Source organism: Acomys minous, assembly GCF_964271855.1.
Source record: "Acomys minous genome assembly, chromosome: 1".
Taxonomy (NCBI): Eukaryota; Metazoa; Chordata; class Mammalia; order Rodentia; family Muridae; genus Acomys; species Acomys minous.
In genome coordinates, this window is record NC_140483.1 from 96,870,769 (window position 1) to 96,886,504 (window position 15,736).

Sequence of the window (15,736 nt, forward strand, 5' to 3'; positions counted from 1 at the left end):
CTGCTGTCTATAGTGTTTTCCACAACACAAGCCTTTGCCCTGAAAGAGCTTCAAGCCCTGTCTAGCAGAAGTTGTGTATGAACCAGTGACTATCTGGGGCTTTGCCCTGTGCAGGCATCTTCATTGAAGACTTCTTGGCTGTCTCAGTCAGCAATATGATCATATGCTAAGTACATGCTTTCTGGGTCTTTGCATCATGATTTTTGGAGGGGCAGGCTTTCACTGCATAGGCCAAGCTGGACCACGATTCTCAGCTTTCCACATCAGCCTACTAGGATAGAACCAGAACATGTGCCTGTAATGAATCATGAAATGTAATGTTCATGAGGTAATAAGGACTTGAGGTCAGTCAGCCTCAGTGTACACCATAGATCATGGCTGATGTTTTGGAAGGACTATGGGGCAGATTTCCTGGTGCTACATGATGCCTGCAAAGACTGCCTGTGATTCTTTTTTCCCTCATGGGCTCACCAACACTTCCCATGAATCTTAGGCCCGTATTTCTGGGCACTCAAACGGTCCTTAAGCATTTGTGCCTATATGCACAGTTCCGAATCGTTGGTTCTGACTTGGAGAGCCTCAGCCACTTCCGTAAAATGACAGAAGCTAGAAGCCGGGAAGGAATCTTTAACTGAGCACATTTCTCAAAATGGGAAACTGAGGGAGGCCTGGGGAGGTTTAGATTCAGGCCGCACAGCAGCTTAGCAGGAATGCATGAAGCAGAGGGTGCGTGCGGCACAGTGCACTCACTGCACTTTTCTCAATCGCCGTGGACAGAGCTGCCGCGTGCCACTGTGAGACTGAAAGCTCTTCAGACCAATGGCCACTCGCTCTTCAAGGAAGGTAAAAGCCAAGTTTCAGCACCAAGGAACTAGCCACATATCCTCCAGCTCTCATGGGAAGAACGGCAAAGGTTTTACTGACTGGATTAGCATATCTTACTGGCAAGACTTGAAGTGAAGGTCATGGGTTACCACCTAGACAGTTCCTAGACATGCAGAGCCTTTGGCCGCTCCAGGATGGCTGACCTGGAATCTCCAGGTCATCAGTGAGTAGTTAAGATTATAGTCCTGTACAAGCAAGCCAGGCCAGAGGGGTGCATGTCCCACACATTCCCACAGTGTGGGACCACTGTTTCAGACACTGCTGCACAAGCCATGCTCCACCACCCCTCTGTCCCCCAGCAACTGCACCCAGTGCATTGTCCGCACTGTGGCAATTGATTGCAGGGGCATAATGAGAGGATGCCATGGACAGAGTGCCTCTGCTGCCATCGCTGATCTGTTACTTCAATCCTCATCTGTCCTTAAGTTTTGCTTCTCAGTCCTGAGGGCTGATTGGCCCATCAGAAGCATGTTTGGTTGTAGAGTGCTATCAGGGGATGCAGCCGAGTGCTGCACTTGCTGTCAGGCCTGTCTGTGTGCGTGTTTGAATGTGAGCAAGTGAGAGAGAGAGGGGTGGGGCGAGAGAGAATGCACGCACGTGTGCATGTGTTTGTATGTGTTGTGTGTATGCTTGCATACATGTGCATATTTGTGTGTCTGCATGTGCATGAGTACATGTGTGTCCATGTGTGCATTTGTATGTGGTGTGTGTGTGTGTGTGTGTGTGTGTGTGTGTGTGTGCTTGAATGCATGTGGGTGTGGTGTGTGTACATGTGTGTTCATATGTCTATGTATGTGTGCATGCGCACACCCCTGTGGCTGTGGAGGCCTGCCCCCATCAATGCCAGCTGTCTCCTTACTTTGGAGGCACGGTCTCTCACTTAAGTTGGAGCTTAACGTTTGTGCTATACCATCTGGCCACTGAGCTCCAAGGGTTTTCATGTTTCTCACCTCCTCGCCCTGAGATTATAGACATGTGCCACTAAGCCCAACATTTGCCATGGATGCCAGGGATTCAAACTCAGGGATCTCCATGCTTCTGCATTGAGTCTTTTGTTGACTGAGCCATCTCCTCAGCCACAGATCTGAGCTTAGCCACTGGGAGCTGGAGAAGGAGAACCCGACTGGGAGATATTTATGTCCAAGCGTTCAGTTTTCCAAACAAAGAGGCCAGAGTTTATTTTTGTTGCCCTGTATCACTGTTAAAACAAAGGCCGAGTCAGTGCCCCTCAGAAGCCAAGTAAAGAATGTGTGAAGCCAAGGTTAGCTGAATGTGGCCATAGACAGTCCTGGGCTTAGGAGCACCATGTCCATCACAGCCTGGCTGCTGCACGAGGCTGCACGGTGATCTCGCTTCCGTGGAAAGACAGCCATGATTAATGCACCGTGAGAATGGGCAGTAGCCAACCTAGTCATGGGGACCCGAAGCTTGAGAGGAGGATGTCCTGGGCTGTCTGCCATCCTGCCTGGTGGGGATGGGTGCCCTGGGGAGGACACACCTCTGGATGGCCTCTGAGAGGGTTAGTGAGAGCAGGGAGCCCTTCCACTGACAAGGCAATTAGCAGAAAGGCCCACAGGATTAAATAAAACATCATATAGATGGGCTGGAAAGCTGGCTTGGTGGCTAAGAGTGAACAGGGACCCGCGTTCATCCTGGCACCCATGCCAGGTGGCGCACAACTTCTTGTAACTCCATTCTAGAGTCTCTGACACCCCTGGCCTCCATGACTGAAACCCGCACATAGAGGCCTTACTAAATGCAGGTTTTTTTAATCATATGGTAAGAAGCTGATAATGCAGTATGGACTCATCTGATGGATTTTATTTCAAGACAGAGAGTCACGGCTGTTGCATAGCCACCTCCTCAGAGTCCTGAGGGAGCCTGGGTAAAGGAAGGTGTGTACAGAGGATCAGCTTGCTGTGTCCCAGTGGCCTGGCAGGCAAACCTAGGTCACTCCTGCATACGTACAGAAAGCCAGCCTGAAAACTGAGAAAAGCAGCCGCTTACTCAAAGCTTTCTCAGGAAGCCTGAGGCTCTGCCACCTTGGGCGCTTCCTTCTGAAGTTGTGTCTAACTGCCCACTGTGTGACAAACACTGGGGCAACAGCCGGCAACCAGGGAGGCCCACGGAAAAGACACTGAACCGCCTTGTCGTTTCAATTTTGATTAATGGAGGACAGGAAATTCCTTCTAAGAGAGGGGTCCTAGCTGCATTTGGAGGGAGAGAGGCCTATGAGAAGAGGGAACCTGTTTCGGAGGAATGGCCTTGAAGCTGGGCGCTAAAGGACAGGATCAGACGAGTCCATGGATGTGCAAAACCCTCCTTCTCTGGACAGATGTACCATCCGGCCCCCTCTGAGGGGGGGGACGTGAAGTGGCCATCTGTGAGAAGAGATAGCAAGACAGGAAGCTGATGATGGGGGTAGGGGGTGGGGGGACTACCAGCACTGAGAGGCCTGCTCAGATGGTGGTGAGTGGGGGTCCCCCAGGGCGAAGGTCTGGCCCAGGACACACTGGGCTCCTTAAGTCGTCTCTGGAGCTCACCCTCTTTCTGTTTCCCGCCCTTGCATTTGAGAGACTCCACGCTAGTCTCCCCACAGAAGCAGCCAGCAAGCAAGCTTCCCGTGAGGAACCTATGTTTCAGATCATGAAGATGCTATCGTTTTAAAGGAGAAAGAGGTGGATGCATGCCTGCCCTCACAGACCTTTTCAGTTAGGTCAGGTAAGCAAGCATGCAGCAGAAAGAAAGGGTTCCCAAGGCTAGCCACTCTCTCACGTGCTGTAATGTCACTCGCTTGCCGAGCCTCCCCCGCCCCCGCCCCGACCCAGTCCTAGGCTATGTCACCTTGACCCAGATGCTCAGTGAGCTCAGCTGGAGTGCACACAACACACTGCTAGAAATAACAAGCCTGTGTCTTTCCTCTTGTCCTCCTGGTCTCCTTCCCTTCTCCCCCAAATCCTCATCATTTAAATCATAAGGAAGAAAGACAATCAGAGAAGTCCCTTGCCCAGTGGTTCTCAACCTGTGGGTCGAGACCCCGCCCCCCACAGGCGCTACCTATCAGTATTCCCATTTTGATTCATAACAGTAGCCAAATTACAGTTATGACACAGCAATTAAATAATTTTATGGCTGGGGGTCACCACAACATGAGGAATTGTACTAGAGGGTCGCAGCATAAGGAAGGGTGAGAACCACTGCCCTTTCCTCTTATGGAAATGTGAACAAAGCAGCTGGGCTCCGCTAAATAAGTGTCAGGCGTGCTCAGGTGCTTGCCAGCAGGGCCCTGCATCCAGGCTAGGTCAGAATCCCTGCTCTGGAGGAGAGGTAACCAAGCCATGCTGACTGGTGGCGTAAGGACTGTTAACCTGCTCCTCTCCTGTGAACTGTCCCTTTGTGCTAGTGGAGTAGTGAGGCTTTCTGGGTGACAAGCTTCTCAAGCCACTGCAAGAAGAAATAGCAAGATGCTGCTCTGCACTGACGTCACCGGAAAGGGTGCCCGAGGGGGTCTTGGCCCAGAGTCCTTTGCCACTTCGTCATCTTTGGATCTCTTTCCTCTATGCGTCAATCTTGGTATCAACTAGATAACCATCTTTGTACACACAAAGACTAAAACCTTCCCAGCACACCACAGTGGAACAGAACACTCGCATCCATGACTCAGGCATATGTCACGGACCTGCTCCATGCCGTTGCTTAACAGGCCTGCTGGTGTCTGTCTGAGTTCCTTCGGCCTGAAAAGATGTCCACCCAAATGTAAATGCTTGAGCTAAGCTCTTTCAGCAGATGCAGTGGTTCATTTCGGACTGCCCACATAGTACAACCCGGAGCAGCCTGGGAGACCAGTCTAACTGAGGGATTGCCTAGATCAGCTTTGTCCCAATTGCTAATAGATGTGGGTAGACCCAGCCTACCGTACGCAGCACTTTTCTCTAATAAAGGGGCCCTGAACTATGTAAGAGGAAAGAGCAGGCAACCAGGACTGCATGCAGTTCTCTCTCTCTGCTCTTGAGTGAGTGTGATATGACCAACAGCTTCAACTAGGCTGCCACTGTGTCCTCTTAGTGATGACCTATAACCTAGGTTGTGAGCTGAGCCCCTTCTCCCCTGTGGTGGCGGCGGTGGCGGTGGCGGTGGTGGTCATTGTCGTTGTTGTCATCATTGTCATCATCATCCCAGTCGTCATCCTCATCAAGATATTTTATCAGTGACAGAAGTGAAATTAGGACAGAGGACATAAGAATTCTGTCCTGGGTTCATTTCCCCCTCGACATACACATCTATCACGACACGCAGGGCAGGGGGATGGATCCACCTGAGAATGTGGGGCCTCCATGATTGTTAGGTTGTCTGGCTCAGCTGCAGCCTCTCGACACATAGTTCACATGCCTGGTAATGACTAGGCAGGAGCCATTCCCATGGGGCTTGCGACTCTGCCCTCCTTAGTCCCTAGGAGAGGGGTCATCAACAGAGATGGTTTCTATCATCCTAATTACAGGTCCACAGGACAGCTGTGAGGCAGTAATAACTATCATTACTGACCCAAACCTGCTTCAAAGGAGCCAAGTGTTGGCCTCCCTGGAGCATGTAACCTGGCTGGTCGCCCCAGCCTCGCAGCATGTCGTTATATGGCTGGCTGAGATCAGAGAACCTACCTGCTTAGGGTGTGTGCTTTCCTCCTTGTTGGAATTGACTTGGGTGGCTGATAATCCAAGCTAATGAAGACAATTAAACCGCCAAACCGGACAATTACTCAGGGCCTCCTCTCCTTGAGGCTCAAGCCTGGTCACTGAAGCCGGAACTAGAATTATTGTGCCACCTTGTGGCATAAAACAGCATCTGCTCACCTAGTCCTCAGCCACTTAATGTGCCAAGGCAGGTTGGTACCCATGGAGGACCAGCCCTTCTCTGAGGAGGAAGGGGGGTGGGGTGGGGCTGCAATCAGGATGTAAAGTGAATAAATAAATTAATGGAGGGGAAAAAACAGCATCTGTTCCCAAAATAAAAGATGAATAATTTTATTAGTGATTGAAATCATAGAATCTATATATTTGACAGGATGATAATAGATTGTAAAGTTTTCACCACAAGATACGCAATCTTGGTGTGGTAGTACATACATATAACCCCAGCACCCTGGAGGCAGGGGCGGTTGAAACAGGAGTTCAAGGCTACATTGCCTGTTCAGCACTAGTGTACAGTACATTAAAAAGTAAGTAGACCCACTTCTTTTTTGTATATTTTATTAATTTATTCATATTACATTTAAATTGTTAGCCCATCCCTTCTGTCCTCCCATTCCTCCCTCCCTCCCATTTTCTCCCTACTTCCCTCCCCTATAACTGTGACTGAGGGGGCTTCCTCCCCCTGTATATGCTCATAGGGTATCAAGTCTCTTCTTGGTAGCCTGCTATCCTTCCTCTGAGTGCCGCCAGGCCTCCCCATCCAGGGGACGTGGTCAAAAATGGGGCACCAGAGTTCATGTGAAAGTCAGTCCCCACTCTCCACTCAGCAGTGGAGAATGTCCTGAGTAGACCCACTTCTGAATGAATTCCCAGCAGACATTTATAACCTGAAGCACCCACATACCCACATTCCTTACTCAAGGAGACGCATGTCCACAGCCTTGTCCAGAATTGACATATGTCTAGGGGTGCAGGAACCCCCACTGCCCTTTTCCAATAATGCAATGTATTTTTATTACATATTTGTCTATATTTTTACTATATACCTGTCTGTAACTTGATTGATATCAGCCAGTGTATCCAGCAATGAAGCATGCTATAAAGCAAAAAGACCTCGGGCACAGCTTCTCCAACTGTGTGGTTACCATCTTCTGCAGCTCAGCTTCATAGGATACACAGGTGTCATGGTGCCAGCTAAGATACAGAAAAGTTCAGTGGGATTCCTTTGCCCTGTGTCAAATAATCTCCGGGGTGAGCTAGATGCCTGGGACAATGGAAACTCCCAGGAATCTCTGAGGGTGACCCTAGCTAAGACTCCTAGCAATGGGGGCTACAGAGCCTGAACTTGCTGTCACCTGTAGCCAGGCAGTATTTGAAGTGGAGGGATTGGAACTACAACCCAGCCACAAAAACTTCAACCTACAATTTGTCCTGCCTTCAAGATCACCTGGGGTGATGGTGGCACAGAAATGATGGGAGTGACCAACTAATGAATGGTTCAGCTTGAGACCCATGTCATAAGAGGGAATCCACCCTGACATTGCCTGGATCCAAAGGTTAGATACCCAGAGACCTAGGATAGAACCAAACTATACCAGCAGCAGAAAAAAACAAAAAACAAAAAAACAAAAAAACAAAAAAAAAAAAAAGAAAGAAAGAAAAAAGAAAAGAAAGAAAGAAAAAGAAAGATTGATTTAAAAAGCCAATGAAATGATTCCTAATGAAATTCTGCTATACTTGTAGACAGAAGCCTAGCATAATCATCATCAAAGAGGCTTCATCCAGCAACTGATGAAAAGGGATACAGAGATCCACAGCCAAACTTTAGGTAGGTGGGGCTTGTAGAATCCTGTGTAATTCAGAGAGGAAGGATTACAGGAGCCAGAGAGATCAAAGACACACCAAAAAACCTACAGAATCAACTAACCTGAGCTCATAGGCATCACAGAGACTGACGTGTCAATCAGGGAGCCTGCGTGGGACTGACCTAGGCCCCCTGCACATACGTTATGGTTGTGTCGCTTGGTTTTCTTGTGGGACTCCCAACAGTGGGAGTAGGGGCTGTCTCTCACTTTTTTGCCCGCTTTTGGGGACCTTTCCCCCTACTGGGTTGCCTCATCCAGCTCTGATAGAAGGCTTGTGCCTGGTCTTACTGCACCTCGATATGCCATGTTTGGTTGACGTCCCTGGGAGGCCTGGCCTTGTCTGAAGGAAAAAGAAAAGGACTGCATGGGGAGAGGTGAGGGGCGGGGACTGGCAGGAGAGGAAGAAGGAGAAACTGTACTTGGGATGTAATATATAAGAGAAGAATAAATTTTAAAAATATTTCCATGTACAGTCCAAAATCAGCTATTGTTTGTTTTTTGTTTGGTTGGTTGGTTTGTTTTGGTGGTTTTTTGGTGTTTTTTTTTTTTTTTGAAGCTTTTTTGTTTGATTGTTTCTGAGTTGGGGGTTTGTTTGTTTGTTTGTTTGTTTTTGAAACAGGGTCTCTTTTATAAAGTACTGGCTGTCCTGGGTTTACTCTGTACACCAGACTGACCTCAAACTCACAGAGATACACCACCTCAGGATGCTGAGATTAAACATGTGCGCCACCAAACCCAGTCTCCAAAATCAGTTATTCTTGCCACATCTTTTCCAGAGATGTAACATGCACTTTACTCAACTCAGTGACCCCCACCCCATCCCTGCCCAGAAGGCAGAAAGCATAGGAGTCAGGGCAAACATATACACACGGACAGACTGCATCCACACAGGAGTCACAGCGTACATATACACACAGACGGTGCTGCATCCACACAGGAGTCACAGCGTACATATACACACGGATGGTGCTGCATTCACACAGGTGTCACAGCATACATATACACACGGACAGACTGCATCCACACAGGAGTCACAGCATACATATACACACGGATGGTGCTGTATCCACACAGGAGTCACAGTGTACATATACACACGGATGGTGCTATATCCACACAGGAGTCACAGCGTATATATACACACGGACAGACTGCATCCACACAGGAGTCACAGTGTACATATACACATGGATGGTGCTGTATCCACACAGGAGTCACAGCGTACATATACACATGCATGGTGCTGCATCCACACAGGAGTCACAGCGTATATATCCACACGGACAGACTGCATCCACACAGGAGTCACAGTGTACATATACACACGGATGGTGCTGTATCCACACAGGAGTCACAGCGTATATATACACACGGACAGACTGCATCCACACAGGAGTCACAGTGTACATATACACATGCATGGTGCTGCATCCACACAGGAGTCACAGCGTACATATACACATGCATGGTGCTGCATCCACACAGGAGTCACAGTGTATATATACACACGGACAGACTGCATCCACACAGGAGTCACAGCGTACATATACACATGCATGGTGCTGTATCCACACAGGAGTCACAGCGTATATATACACATGCATGGTGCTGCATCCACACAGGAGTCACAGCGTACATATACACATGCATGGTGCTGCATCCACACAGGAGTCACAGCGTACATATACACACGGATGGTGCTGCATCCACACAGGAGTCACAGCATACATATACACACAGATGGTGCTGCATCCACACAGGAGTCACAGTGTACATATACACATGCATGGTGCTGCATCCACACAGGAGTCACAGCGTACATATACACACGGATGGTGCTGTATTCACACAGGAGTCACAGTGTACATATACACATGCATGGTGCTGTATCCACACAGGAGTCACAGTGTATATATACACACGGACAGACTGCATCCACACAGGAGTCACAGCGTATATATACACACGGATGGTGCTGTATCCACACAGGAGTCACAGTGTACATATACACATGGATGGTGCTGCATCCACACAGGAGTCACAGCGTACATATACACATGCATGGTGCTGTATCCACACAGGAGTCACAGCGTATATATACACATGGACAGACTGCATCCACACAGGAGTCACAGCGTACATATACACACGGATGGTGCTGCATCCACACAGGAGTCACAGCATACATATACACATGCATGGTGCTGCATCCACACAGGAGTCACAGTGTACATATACACATGCATGGTGCTGTATCCACACAGGAGTCACAGAGTACGTATACACATGGATGGGGTTGTGATCATACAAGAGGGACACTGCATGTATGTATCGAGGACAGGGGGCATTTCATTCCCACATACATGTAGCCTTGAACTCCTGTTTCTACTGCCCCTGCCTCTAGGGTGCTGGGGTTATATGTATGTACTGCCACACCAAGATTGCCCACATGTGGGCAGTGAGGCAGCGGGAGGCACGGTTCAGTTGTAGCAGAGCCAATGAAAATTCAAGGCAATACCAGGAACGGAATGGATGATAGAATTACGGGGGCAGATCCAGAAAGAGAAAAAAGACTGTAAGGTCTCTAAAATAGGAATAACCCCAGTCCAGACGCTGGGGGTGTGGAGGTGCCTCCCTACCCTGGCACCAAGTGTACCTGTCCACATCTTTGATGCCAAGACCCTCCAGGGACCTAGTAGAGGCCCACTGCTGTTCCCCTCTTAACTCACGACTTCACCTAGACCCCTGCTTAGCCCCGGTCCTCCAGCAAAGTAGCAGGAGGGACCATGAGGTAGAATTTGTCCAGTGGCTGAGACTTGGCGATCTTTACTCCAGTTTGCTGGGAAAGTGGCACCAGACAATCACTCTTCTCGTTGTGAGATTTTTGTGCGGGGTGAGAAGTGGAGTGGGTTCCTTTCCGTGGCTTTTCATGAAGTTCTAATTGGAGGGGGTAAGTCAGGAGTTTTGACACATTTTCTGTGAGCTCCATCTTTTATTCAGTCGCTTGTAATGACTGCCTTTCATGCGCCCTCCCTGCGCTGTCCCGCTAGGCTGCCACCTCACATACTTCACTGTATTCAATCAGCCCCCTCCTGTTACGGGAACAAGAGAGAGGAACGGTGAGACATGCTCAGAAATGGAGACGGGTACTGGAAAACTCTGCAGGCCTCTGGTGCCCCGCTCTGCCTTTAAGCAAGCCACACAACCAGCTATCGTCTAAGAACTGTGCTCTTTATAAATAGCAGTAATTAATCAGGAGTGTGAGGGAAGAAACAAAACAGTGCGCGTGCAAGAGATGATCCTTTGCCTGCGCTTCCTAAAGGACTTCTCATAGGTCACCATGACCTAAACGCTTCCCCGTGTGTATTTTAGAAAGCTGTTGCCGTAGTAATTTGTTAGGCATAGTTTAAAGGGGATTGCTCTCCGTATGCTGAAGTTGTCGCGGTGATTTCATTCATGCGGAAACAACCTGTCTGTATATTACTCTGAGCCTGTGCTGTTTACAGGAATAATATATAGCCATAGAAAAGTCCCACGTTACCCAAGATGCATGCCTTTGTTGAAATGGCTGGGACTTCTCCCCCTTTTTGTTACACACTCTGGTTTGTCACTAAGACGCTGTACCTGTGCCAGCACGTGCAGACTCGGAGATGGCCACATATTACTAGAGTGATGTCACTGAATCAAATGGAAATGTAAACATTAGTGGTCTTCTGCAAGAAAAAATATAGCGTATGACTCGTTAGGCTAGCATAGAAGTTATGTTTTCTTTACTGCTTACCTGAGAGTAAATTCCAGGCTGTTCCTTTTCATGGGTGCCATTTAAATAAGGCCTCCCTTTCCACAGATAGTCTTAGCCTGGTGTGCTCCTTTGTCCTCTAATGCTGGCGTGTGTGACCACTGTGCCTGAGCACTGTCAGAAGCCCTGTGATGGGGACAGGGGCTGGCCATGTGAGCCAGAGTTTTCTGGTTCATTCTGGCATTCTTGACCAAGTTCTTTCCCTGCCTGGTCCAACTTCCTGATCTTTAAAGTGGAGACAAACAGTGCTTCCCGTTAAGCTGTGGTGGCAATGACTGCCAAAACATGTGATAGCACCCGGGACCTCCTAAGTACAGGCCTTACACTTACTTAGTAGTTCTTCATGAGTTGATATTGCCTCCTGCTGTGGGAGTGGCCTCAGCACAAGCTCCCAGACTTTCCAGTGAAAATGAATATACTAGGTACTCAATAGCAGCTCAGTGCAAATCCCCCTTTCAAAGTAAAAGTGCCCCCTCAGTGGGCAGTGGTCTATGGGTGTGTACACAGATGTGCTATTTAGTCAGTCATACTGATGGATACTATAAGAAAAAAATGGGTTTGAGGAGCTAGGGAGATAGATGGTGGCAGTGGGACATGGGCAACATATGTGTTTAGGGGACTGGCGAGATGACTCAGATGTAAAGGCACTTACCACCAAGCCTAGCAACCTGAGTTCTATCCCCAGCACCCACAGCACTCACAGGAGAGAGTACTGATTCTTGTAAGTTGTCTTGTGACCTCCACATTTGTCCATGGGGCACATATAGCTGTACACACACACACACACACACACACAGAGGCGCCTAGATAATAACAAAAGTTTAAAGATGTGTATGTACGTGCAAGATTCGTGTATAGTAACCATTTAAACTGCCCTGGCTAGCCAGGCATGGTGGCACATGCCTTTAATCCAAGCACTCAGGAGGCAGAGGCAGGTGGATCACTGTGACTTCGAGGCTACAAAGTGAGTCTAGGACAGCCAAGGCCACACAGAGAAACCCTGTCTCAAAAAAAACCAAAAACTAACTAAATATAAACAACAAACAAACAAACTGCCCTGGGTAAGGCATATTAAATCCAAACAAACAAGTTTTCTTGTTTTAAGGTGCCTGAAATCTTTACTGAAGACATTAAGAATATCCCTTCAAATATACCAACATGATAAAATGCCTGTTGCTTTGGCTGCTCTGCTAGGCACTGGCACATTCTCAATTAAATCTCACACAAGGAAGGCAAGCATCAGACCACAGGCTTGGACAGAGTCGAGTCCCAGGCCTGCCTACCTCCTGTAACACCACCCTGGCCGCTTGACACCTGCTGCTGACAGGGAGGCTGTTTATTTCTTACTTGAAGTGTTAGAGCCGTGTCAGATTCTGAAGCACAGCTAGCTACCCTGGAGAAAAGGCCCCAGCCTGATCATGACATTTCTATGTATTTCTTACTCTTTTCACACACAAACTGAAGGTAATTCCACACAGTTTTGATGCACACGCATTTTGATGTCATGGAGAGAAGTCTTTGGAGCAGCATCATGTCAGCACTCAAAAATTTCTGACTTGGGGATCTTTCCAGTTTTGGATTTTCAGATCAGGAATGCTCACCCTCTCCAGGAAAGTGACTCTAAATGTGTTCTTCTGTCTGCAGGAGGACGAAGCCCTCCAGGCCCATGTGAGCACCCGTGAAGACCTGACTCTGCCAGCTGGCCATCCCAGCTCCCACCATGGGCCCTGCAGGAAGCGCCCTGAGCAGTGGCCACATGGAGATGCAGGTGGTCCTTTGGGGAAGTCTGGCTGCTGTGGCCATGTTCTTCCTCATCACCTTCCTCATCTTCCTGTGCTCCAGCTGTGACAGGTGAGAACAGCCGAGCGTGTTCTAGAGCCTAAACCTATCCCCCTGTGCCCAGGGGAGCTTTTGTAGTAAAAGGCCTCCCTGGCCTGAGGTCACAGGTTGGCCATTAAGGTTCCAAGAATGTTTATTCTTTGTCTGTCAGTTTAAAATCCCTATTGAGCTTCCTGGAGAGCAAGCAATGAGCGCCTTCTGTTTTAAATGTCTGCATGCATTCTTGCTGTTCTTTGAGCACATCCTTTGTGTGTCATCTTTTTCTAGCCATGGGCATATTGAGATCTAAGTGAGAGGTACTCCAAGTTTTCCCACAACTGGCAGCTCCCAAGGATGACCACTGGTGCGTGGCTTGGGAGAGCTCCTGTATTATTTAAAATGTGTGTGTGGCAAGCTGCCCTTTAGGAAGAAACAGATTTGTGTTCCTACAAGAGAGACTTACTCAATTTGGAAGCATTTTTTTTTTTTAAGCGTTTCACTAGTGGTCTCCTTTTGCTCAGGGAGAAGTGGCGTTCTCTGAAACTGAGAACTGGTTCTCTGAGACTGGTGGCTCAAAACAATCAGAGACGGTGCAAAGAAAGTGCAGCTTTCCAGTGTTGCCAGAAGCCGGGGTGGGGGGGGGGGCTGCGGCTCAACAAGCTCCATGCTCATGCTCAACTCTCAGCCTGGGAGAAAACCTGATGGCATTTAAAAGTCTGATATGGATCCCACCCTAAATTCTGGTGAGAAGGGAGGCGCCAGGCTCTCTGACCTCATGCACTCTCCCCTAATCCCTTGCCAAGCATGGACCCAGGCCTTCAAGGCAAGGACAGGCCTGGAGACTCCAGTCCTAGCTGGAAGATTCTGCTCCTGCAGTGACTCACTCTCCCGCTAGGTGCCACCCTCTTCTCGCCGTTGATGGAAATGTCATCTTTACAACCAAAGGCTTTCTTTAGACTGTTCCATGTAAAACGCATTCTATTTTTACTCAACGGACTTTTTCCGTAGACTGGAGGTACATATGACTCATCCTGCGAGCATGTCACCTTCCTGATGTGCCAAAGTTGTATCTCCTGTATTTTCTCTCATCCCTCACAGCACGTGACTCCACAGACTCTTAAGGGAGAAGATGAGATCATTGTTAGGACGTGCTAAAGAGAAAAGCCAGGGTCTGTCATGTGAGCATTCTAGGCACGGACAGACCCTGCGTGCAGCCTGCCTCCCTCCTCCTCCCACTGTGAACTTGACTCTGTTCACTGGGAGAGGGTGTGCAGGAAGGCGATTCGTCCTTTGCTGTCAGTTGACTTTTTCCTCCTCTCTTAGCAAAATAAACCTAATTCATAAATCCACGGGGTCGAGGAGCTGATAAATGCTAGGCTAGGCAAGCATGGTGTCTGTTTCACTCTAGGGGACACATGGGACATCAGAATGGTGTTTTCTCTTCCATTTCAGAGAGAAGAAACCAAGGCAGCACAGTGGGGACCATGAGAACCTGATGAACGTGGTAAGCCTCGCTGTGTGTGCCTGTCACCTGTCTGCTTACACCTACCCGGGCATGTCACTGCTGGCTTTTGACATGAGTGAAGCCTCGTTGTGTGTGCCTGTCACCTGTCTACTTACACTTATCCAGGCATGTCACTGCTGGCTTTTGACACAAGTGAAGCCTCGCTGTGTGTGTCTGTCACCTGTCCACTTACACCTATCCGGGCATGTCGCTGCTGGCTTTGACACAAGTGAAGCCTCGCTGTGTGTGTCTGTCACCTGTCCCTTACACCTATCCGGGCATGTCACTGCTGGCTTTGACACAAGTGAAGCTAGCATGCGGGTGTAAATGGAAATTATCTGTGGCTTTCCACAGTCTGTCTGTATGGCTGGGGGCCACACTTAGCCAGTGTGTGGAGAAGCATCTGGAGTGGAAGCGTCGCCTGAGTGCCTGAAAGATGGCTGCTGGGCTCCAGCCTGCTGCAGAGGTGTATTCGTGTCCCTTCTGGTCTGAAAGAGCTGTCACAAGGACCAACTGGATGACACAGATAAAATTTATTGCCTCTCTGCCCTGGAGAACAGAGTCCGACATTCAGGGTGGTGCCATTAACTCCCTCCAGAGTTGGATCTCTTCCCAAGCTCAGATCCTTAGTTACACCCAGCCCTTGACTTCGCCTTCCCAAGGGCTTCTCTGCTATCCCTCACGTCATTTTGCCCTTAAGTCCAAGTCCCCTGCATTGTATAAAAATACCAATCATACCCTGCTGTCACGTGACCTCAGTCTTAACTAGTGTCATCTGAAGTGGCCCTGTTTTCAGATAAAGTTATCGTCTGTGGCACTAAGAACTACAGTTGTGGCATACGTTTGGTGGAGATACACCCATTAAGCAGGGCCTGGGCCCACAGCATAGCCTGGCCTCACGGCATTCTCCAGGCCTCAGCAGTTGATGGGATCCTGATGGACCCAGCAGCCTCAAGGATCCAGCCACTGGGGTGAGGACCAGCCTGAGGCTGTCCTTTGGCTCACATTATATCCTTAAGTGGTAGCAGTCTCAGTAGCTATGTCCCCAGGGCTCTGTTGAGTCCCCTCTGAGTCCCAGGGCAGTGCTGGGAGAGAAGTTGCTCCCTGCTCAGAGCCAGAAGGGAACACGAATGCTTTAAACTGTGGGCGACCCAGTGGGTGTGTTCAGAGCACATACAGG

The 15,736-nt window shown here is 49.0% G+C and overlaps 1 protein-coding gene across 4 annotated transcripts in view; it reads left to right on the forward strand.

The window, feature by feature from the left end:
- The window catches only part of PAG1 (phosphoprotein membrane anchor with glycosphingolipid microdomains 1), a 155,840-nt gene that overhangs the window by 121,324 nt on the left and 18,780 nt on the right, over nt 1-15,736 (forward strand). For 2 of the 4 annotated variants that reach the window (XM_084786096.1, XM_084786097.1), the window contains 3 exons: nt 7,314-7,398; nt 12,879-13,085; nt 14,505-14,556. In XM_084786096.1, coding sequence (XP_084642222.1) covers nt 12,955-13,085; nt 14,505-14,556 — 183 coding nt within the window. In that variant the 5' untranslated portion in view covers nt 7,314-7,398; nt 12,879-12,954. The remainder of the gene's footprint in view (nt 1-7,313; nt 7,399-12,878; nt 13,086-14,504; nt 14,557-15,736) is intronic. The other 2 variants (XM_084786094.1, XM_084786095.1) reach the window with 1 other exon arrangement.